The sequence below is a fragment of the Arachis hypogaea genome, chromosome 4, assembly GCF_003086295.3.
Source record: "Arachis hypogaea cultivar Tifrunner chromosome 4, arahy.Tifrunner.gnm2.J5K5, whole genome shotgun sequence".
Classification (NCBI taxonomy): domain Eukaryota; kingdom Viridiplantae; phylum Streptophyta; class Magnoliopsida; order Fabales; family Fabaceae; genus Arachis; species Arachis hypogaea.
This window is the reverse complement of record NC_092039.1, coordinates 100339443-100348776: the sequence shown is the minus strand read 5'-3', so window position 1 is coordinate 100348776 and position 9334 is coordinate 100339443. Positions and strand designations below refer to the sequence as shown.

General features: G+C 33.9%; 1 protein-coding gene across 1 annotated transcript; it reads left to right on the top strand.

Annotated features, from left to right (window-relative positions):
* Positions 1 to 3968, top strand: LOC112797052 (beta-glucosidase 10). The gene is made up of 13 exons (XM_025839804.3): positions 1 to 272; positions 369 to 438; positions 542 to 597; positions 693 to 768; positions 992 to 1063; positions 1193 to 1280; positions 1385 to 1640; positions 2027 to 2142; positions 2281 to 2492; positions 2716 to 2741; positions 2863 to 2950; positions 3177 to 3267; positions 3353 to 3968. Exons 1-13 carry the CDS (start codon positions 132 to 134, stop codon positions 3588 to 3590), a joined length of 1530 nt encoding a protein of 509 aa, XP_025695589.1. The 5' UTR covers positions 1 to 131; the 3' UTR covers positions 3591 to 3968.
* The last annotated feature ends 5366 nt before the right edge of the window (positions 3969 to 9334 follow it).

Genomic DNA, 9334 nt, shown 5'->3' with positions numbered 1-9334 from the left:
ACGACGTTGACCTTTAGTAATTAAGATGCTAATAAGAATAAATAAATAATGCAACAAAATATGTGTAGCGAAAAAAAAAAAAACACCGTTGAAGAAACCAGCAATAAGAATCTTAATCTCCTTTGATAATCATGAAGGATAAGGTAGAGTTGTTATTACTATGTGCAGAGGTTCTTGTAGCACTGCTGGTCCTCCCTTCATGTGTTTATACCTTGAGCAAAGATGAATTTCCAACTGAATTTGTTTTTGGTGCATCAACTTCAGCTTATCAGGTTCTTTTCTTCTCCCTTGTGATTCCAGAAAACTGTTGATGTTTCTAAATTTTTCACCTGCATGCACGTATTTATAATTGTGTGTGAAAATTAAAGGTTGAAGGTGCAGCAAATGAAGATGGAAGAAAGCCTAGCATATGGGATACTTTTGCCCATTCTGATAATGGTACTGTCCTTAGAAACATATATAATAGTCATAATCATAACATGGGTCATTTCTTCGATAATATTTTGTTAGTTATTTATTGTGTACTATAATATATTTTCAGGGAATTTGTATGATGGTGATGGAGACATTACTTGTGATCAATATCATAAGTACAAGGTATATATCTCTTTATGGAGTAACAGAACTATGGCACACACGTGCAGATGAAGAATTTATGAGTTTTGATTTGAATTCATGAATTGAATTTCCAGGAAGATGTTCAACTCATGGCTAACATGGGCTTAGATGCCTATAGACTTTCCATATCTTGGTCAAGACTTATTCCTGGTAAGGTCACTATACTTTTGTCTATCAGATATTCTTCAATTAATGTCTAAAACTAAAATAATGTCAAAAGTTTTCTGTGATTGACATGGATTTTGTTTGATTAGGGAGGATATATGATATATCTCCACTCTGCTCCGTCCACTAATTTGAATACATTAATTTTTCAATGAACTCGGAATTAATGCTATATTTGATTTTGACCATCATGTTTATGTGTTACCAGATGGAAGAGGAGAAATCAATCCCAAGGGATTGCAGTATTACAACAACCTTATCAATGAACTCATAAGCCATGGTTATTCTCAAGGCTTGATTTCACAATATTTATAGTTTGATTAATTCCTAAGAGATTTTCTTCAAACTTTCAAGTTATATGCTGAATGCTGATATATACATTTTTTATGATGTTTGCTTCAACTTGTAGGAATTCAACCACATGTGACATTACACCACTGGGACCTTCCACAAAAACTGGAGGATGAATACGGCGGATGGGTCAGCCGGAGAATTGTGTATGCTTCACAAACTTGATGTGATCATATCTCTATAACAATGTCGCCATCTAGTTAATGGTATTGTTGGATCAGTTAATGTATCTAAGGATGTGTGCTTGTAGGAAAGACTTCACAGAATATGCAGATGTGTGCTTCAGAGAATTCGGTGACAGAGTAAAGTATTGGACCACAGTGAATGAAGCTAATGTGTTTGCGATTTTCGGCTATGATTTAGGAATGTTGCCCCCACAACATTGTTCTCCTTCCCTTTACTTTAACTGCTCTAAAGGAAATTCCTCAACTGAGCCATATTTGGTAACTCATAATATATTGTTAGCACATGGATCAGCTTCCAGATTGTATAGGAACAAGTATAAGGTACTAAAAATGCTTATCATGTGCCACATTCACCCTTCTGCTTTGTTCTTTCATTAGCCTTAGAGATTCTCTCCGGGGTAAACTATTGCCAATTCTAGCCAGGAAAGATACAAACTAACTCGATAACCTTTAAAGATTAGATTAGTTCGACAAAATTTTAAAAAATGGATAGTTCTTTGGCTAGTTTTGTCTAATTAAACCAATCTTTTATGAGTATCAAGTTAATTTATATCTTTCATAGTTAAAACTGTCGGCGCTCAAATCTTTCATAGTAAAAAATAATAGTTTACTCTATTATTTGAAAGTTGGAAGTAAATGCTTCAAAATGCTAATCTTCATATAAATCTACAAAATGCTAATCTTCATTTGATTTGTGTTAAATGCAGGGGATGCAGAATGGGTTTGTTGGGTTTAATATCCTTACTGTTGGTCTTGCTCCACAAACAAATAGTAGTGAAGATATCACTGCTACACAAAGAGTTCAAGATTTCTATCATGGGTGGTAAGTTACAAACTTACAATCCTAGACCAGCTAGTTAATTATATATATCACAAAGTTCATAGTTTTTAATATTACATTAATTGTTACATTAGGTGCTTTGCTACTACATTAGATTTTGTGTATGATCTGTTATTACAGGTATCTACATCCCTTTATATTTGGGGACTATCCTGAAACAATGAAAAAGATCGTGCGCTCGAGGCTTCCTTCCTTCACGAAAAAGGAATCGAATCTGGTTAAGGACTCAATGGACTTTCTAGGAATAAACTTTTATTACTCATTTCTTGTCAAGAATAATGTGCAAATGGATCATAGAGATTACATGGCAGACATGGCAGCCGATCTTATATGTATGTTAATGTTACAAACTGTCTCATGTATATATATATTAGGCAACAATTTATAACTTTAGTTTCTGAAACTGATTTATGGATTAGTTTTTCTACATTAATCATGAAATTAAAATCAGCATACAGTCTTTAGTTCTATACTTAGGTGTAAGTCAGCACGTTCCTGAAGATTTGTATAATTTGTTAGTTTCTTTAGCTAACTAATGTTCTTTGGTTGTGGCAGTTCCTGATGGAACACCTTTTGAGGAGGTAAGAATTTAGTAGGAACCAGGAACATGGAACTACTCTTTCTTTTCTTTTCTTTTCTTTTCTTTTTTTATTTTTTAAATTAGGATCTTATTTGTTTGCACTAACAGCTAATTGAAATTAGGTTCCAATCACACCCTGGAGTTTGCAAGGGGTGCTGGACTCATTCAAGAACACTTATGGCAATTTTCCGCTTTACATACACGAAAACGGTACAATTCTCTCTTTCTTAAAGCGAGAACAATTGAGCATATACATTCTTTTTATGATTAAGTTAAGGGTGCGTTACCTTTACATTATCATTTTCTGTTTTTATTTTCACTATCTTCAGTTTTCTTTTTATAAAAATTTAAAAACAGAAAATAAAAATACAAACCAAACGCACCCTAAAGATCAAATTTCTTTACAAATTTTAAAGCCTAAAGACAACCTTTGCAGGACAACAAACGCCGCGCAACTCGTCGCTGGATGACTGGCCAAGGGTGAAGTACTTGCAAGAATACATTGGTTGCATGCTTGATTCAGTGAGGTACTTCTCTGCTTGAATTTAAACTACTTTATCAATTGATTAATGAAAGCTAATTGACAATTTTCCTTGACAAACATATTTGAAGGAGTGGCTTAAATGTAAAAGGGTATTTTGTATGGTCCTTCTTGGATGCATTTGAGTTACTGAGTGGATATGAGTTCAGCTATGGCCTATATTTCGTTGACTTGAAGGATCCAAGCTTGAGTAGGCAACCCAAACTCTCTGCTAAATGGTACTCAGATTTCCTCAAAACAAGGCCAATGGACCCAAATGTCACCATGCAAATTCAGAAGAACAATTCTCCTATGCTTGATTCCCTTTAATTAGGGCAAGTTAGAATTGGCATGGTTTTATATGCCTTATGGTGTCAAATTATGAAACAAACTAGACTTAATCTGCATAATATGCTTCATGCTGAAAAATTATTGCATGCTGATGGAGTATTTAGGTGCAATGTGCTCTATCCGCCGATTCTAGTTTTTTGTTTTTTATTATTCAAAATAATCACCTTATTAACTGATAGATCACAATCTCCTTAAATGCGTTATAAGCATGCAATAATTTTTTTTCTATATGTACAAATCCTATGAAGTTATAACTTATAACGATGTAATCATTTTAAGTTTTTAACTATTTTAGGCTATGTGATCTTTATGGTTGACCCATCTAATAAAAAAAGAAAATTTGACTTCTTGGCATAATTTATTTGAGTAATACTAAGTAGACAATAACACAAAATTGTTACCATAAGAACAACAATGAATAACCATGGATGGCTTACTTTTTTTATACTGAAGTTCATTGTTACCAAAGTCTTTGTATTTAATAATAGTGGAAAAAAGGTAGCCTCCTTACATGTATATATAGAGGTTAAACTTCATTACGTAACACACAATTATAACAATAAAATAATCTTCATTCTCTCTCCCTCTTATACTTTATTACAATATTATTAAATATATCTATTAATATAGTAATTCTAGTAAACATTACTATTAGAGCTATCAAGTTATATTTCATATTTTATATTTGTTACCTCTTCCTTATTTATTTTAGTTATTCTACAACACGTTATCAGCACGAGACTCTGATCAAATTTTTAGGAAGACTCAGGTAACAAATTTTCATTATGTCAAAGCTTTCTCATCTTAAATTCAATGCTCTTGATATATTTGGAAACAATTATTTATTATGGATACTAGATGCTGAAATTCATTTTGATTCAATGGATCTTGGAGATATCATTAAGGCTGAAAATAATGCATCCCAAAATGATAAAGCCAAAGCCATGATTTTTCTTCGTCGTCATCTTGACGAAGGATTGAAAAATGAATATCTCACATTAAAAGATCCTGCAAATCTTTGGAAAGACCTTGAAGAAAGGTATAATCATAAAAAAATGGTAATACTTCCTCAAGCCCGATATGAATGGACGCACTTGCGTTTACAAGATTTTAAATCTATAAATGAATATAATTCTGCAATGTTTCGAACCCCCTCACGAATGAAATTATGTGGGGAAAAGATAACTGATCATGATATGTTGGAGAAAACTTTCTCAACTTTCCATGTCTCGAATGTGCTCCTGCAGCAACAGTATCGAGAAAGAGGGTTTAAAATCTAAGTTAATTTCTTGCCTTCTTGTTGCTGAACGCAACAATGAGTTGCTCTTGAAAAATCATGAAGCGCGCTCAGCTGGCGCCGCCCCATTTCCTGAAGTAAATGCGGCAAATTACCCAGAAGAGGTAAATGGCAAGGTTTTAATAACAAGAAAAACTATGGAAGGAAAATGAATTATATTCAAAAGAGAGGATCTCACTAGAAGTGGGACAAAAAAAGAAATATCGGGCAGAATAAATCAACAGAGGATAAGTGTTTCCGTTGTGGTGGAAAGGGCCATTGGTCACGTACCTGTCGTACCCCAAGGCACCTAGTCGATCTTTACCAAGCATCTTTGAAAAAGGACGACAAGGAAAAAGAGTCGAATTTCATTTCAAATGATGCTAAAAATTCCACCACTCATTATGATGTATCTGATTTCTTTGAGAATCCTGAAGGAAATATTGGTCATTTGATCAATGATCGAATAGTTTAATGAGTGACATTGTTAAGCACTCATTTAAATAAATAATGTAAAGAACTTATTGTTAAGCTTTATTTTCTATGTATTTAAGTTTCAAATATGATGTATATAAATAATGAAATATTAATGTTTATGAATTTTGAAATCATTAAATATGTCATGTTTTAAAATAAAATTTTAGTATATGACATTATTTTTATATGCAGTATTTTTTAGAAAAATAATTCTGATCAAGTATTCAATTTATCTGTGCATATTGCTCATTTTATTATTATTTATCTTTGAAGAGAATGACAAGGATATGTAATGAAAATATATGTCTTGCGAATAGTGCAAGTTTGCACACTATTCTCAAAAGTGATATATATTTTACCCATCTTGTGCCAAAAGAAGAATGTGTTAATACTATTATTGGCTCAGGCAATGTGATTGAAGGCTCCGGAAGAGCTATTATTTTGTTTCCCAGAGGAACAAAATTTATAATAAATAATGCATTGTTGTCTACCAAATCTCGAAGAAACTTGTTGAGTTTTAAAGATATTCGCCGAAATGGATATCATATTGAGACTATGAATGAAGAAAATTATGAGTACTTATGTATCACAACTCATGATTCATATAAGAAAGTTATATTAGAAAAATTACCCTCTCTTTCATCTGGGTTGTATTATACCAAGATTAGTGCAATTGAATCACATGCTACTGTAAACCAGAAGTTTACTAGCCCAAATGAATTCATAACTTGGCACGACCGACTGGGTCATCCAGAAACAACCATGACGAGGAGAATTATTGAAAACTCTCATGGGCATTCACTAAAGAACCAGAAGATTCTTAAAACTAGTGAATTTTGTTGTGCTGCATGTTCTCAGGAAAAGTTAATTTTAAGGCCATCACCAGTAAAGATTGGGTTTGAGTCCTTTGAATTCCTAGAAAGGATTCAAGGTGATATATGTGGACATATTCATCCACCATGTGGATCTTTTAGATATTTTATGGTCCTGATAGACGCATCTTCGAGATGGTCACAATGTGTGCTTATTATCCTCTCGCAACCTGGCGTTTGCGAGGTTACTGGCTCAAATTATTCAATAAAAAGCACAATTTTCAGAAAATCCAATCAAACCAATTTGTCTTGATAATGCTGGTGAATTTACTTCCCAAGCGTTTGATGCTTATTGTATGGCTAATGGAATAAGTGTTGAACATCCAGTAGCTTATGTTCACACACAAAATGGGTTAGCAGAATCACTTATTAAACACCTCCAATTAATTTCTAGACCCTTGCTTATGAGAACAAATCTCCCAACCTCGGTTTGGGGCATGCTATTTTACATGCCGCAGCACTTATTCGTTTGAAGCCAACGAGTTACCATCAGTTCTCTCAGATGCAATTAGCTTTTGGCCAGCAACCAAATGTCTCCCATTTAAGAATATTTGGGTGTGTGATATATGTTTCTATTGTACCACCTAATCGCACCAAAATGAGACCCCAAAGAAAATTAGGGATATATATTGGATATGATTCTCCCTCTATAGTGAGGTATTTTGAAATACAAACTGGAGATGTATTTAAAGCCCGGTTTGCAGATTGTCATTTTAATGAATAAAAATTTCCAACATTAGGGAGAGAGAGAATAAGCAAATGAACAAAATTGGAATGCATCATCGTTGATGCATTTAGATCCTCGATCAGGGCAATGCGAACTAGAAGTTCAAAAGATTATACATTTGCAAAGAATAGCAAATGAATTTTCTGACACATTTTTCGATACAAAAAGGATAACTAAATCTTATATACCAGCGGAAAATACCCTAATTTGAATTGATGTCCCAGTAGGACAAGTAGCCACTGAAGCAAATTCACGCCAGAAGCGTGGCAGGCCTGTCGGTTCCAAAGATAAAAATCTTCGAAAGAGAAAAGAGGTAAATAATATTCCTGTTGAAAAAGATATAGTAGAGACACCTGCAGTTGTCAAAAATTCTGATATAGTGTTAATGCCAGAAGACGTTCAGGTACTTAAAAATTGTGAAAATGACGAGATCTCAATAAATTATGTCTTTATAGGAGAGAAATGGGACCAAAATAAGACAATTGTCAATGAAATATTTGCATATAATGTGGCATTAAATTTCATGCATGAAAGTAAGGATCTTGAACCAAGATCAGTCAAAAAATGTCGACAAATAAATGATTAGCCAAAATGGAAAGAAGCCATGAAGGCTGAATTAGACTCACTTGCAAAACGTGAAGTCTTTGGACCTGTAGTCCGTACACCAGAAGATGTAAAACCTGTTGGATACCGATGGGTATTTGTGAAAAAACGAAATAAGAAAAATGAAGTTGTGCACTATAAAGCCCGACTTGTGGCACAAGGTTTTTCACAAAGGCCCGGTATAGATTATGAAGAAACGTATTCTCCTGTAGTGGATGCGATAACATTGCGTTATTTGGTCAGTTTATCTATATATCATTAACTACATATGCATTTAATGGATGTGGTAACAGCCTATTTATACGACTCATTAGATCGAGATATCTATATAAAAGTCCCTGAAGGACTAAAGATATCTAAACCATCCAATGAATATTCGCAAGGGTTATACTCAGTCAAATTGTAAAGATCTTTATACTGTCTAAAGCAATCTGGACGAATGTGGATTAATCGTCTTACTGAGTATCTGGCCAAAAATGGATTCAAGAATGATGATATATGTCCATCTACATCTGGGTTCATTATAATTGCTGTGTATGTTGATGATTTAAATATCATTGGAACTTCTGAAGAGATTCCAACAATTATAAAATCTCTGAAAGAAGAGTTTGAGATGAAAGATCTTGGAAGGACTAAATTTTGTCTCGGCCTACAGATCAAGCATACAAAAAATGGGATCTTTATTCATCAAGCGACATACACAGAGAATATTTTGAAAATATTTTATATGGATAAGTCACATCCCTTGAGTACCCCAATGATAGTAAGATTTTTGGATGTGAAAAAGGATCAATTCCGTCCTAAAGAAGAAAATGAAGATATCCTTGGTCTTGAAGTACCATATCTTAGTGCCATTGGAGCGCTGATGTATCTTGCTAATAATACGCGACCCGATATATCATTTGCTGTGAATTTACTAGCAAGATATAGTTCCTCTCCAACCAAAAGAAATTGGAGTGGAATCAAACAAATCTTTCGATATCTTCATGGGATGGTTGATATGGGATTGTTTTATCCCTATGGATCCAAGTCACAATTAGTTGGCTATGCAGATGCTGGATACTTGTCTGATCCACTTAAAGGAAGATCTCAAACAGGATATCTGTTCACATATAGTGGTACAGTTATATCATGGAGGTCCACAAAATAGACGATAGCAGCAACCTCCTCTAATCATGCTGAAATACTCGCGATACATGAAGCTAGTTGCGAGTGTTTTTTGCTCAGGAGTTTGATCCAATATATTCTGTCATCATGTGGACTGATTGACCATAAGATAGCTCTAACTGTCCTGTTTGAAGATAATACAGCATGCATTGCTCAGCTTAAAATCAGATACATCAAAGGTGATAGAATAAAGCATATTTCTCCCAAATTTTTCTTCACTCATGATCTTCAAAATCAAGGGACAATTGATGTCCAACAGATCCGCTCAAGTGACAATCTGGCAGATTTATTTACAAACTCACTCGCAAAATCCTCCTTTGAAAGATTGGTACATGAGATTGGGATGTGCCGATTTCGAGACAATAAATGATGTCAACAAGTGGGGGAGGCTGTACTCTTTTTTTCTTGGTCAAGTTTTTTTCTCATTGGGTTTTTCTTGATAAGGTTTTTAATGAGACAGTCCCCATCACAAAGGATTTTGTACTCTTTTTCCTTCACTAAAGTTTTTTTCCATTTGGGTTTTTCTTTAGTAAGGTTTTAACAAGGCATAATCCTAAATGGTCATTCAAGGGGGAGTGTTACGATAAGAACAATAATGAAT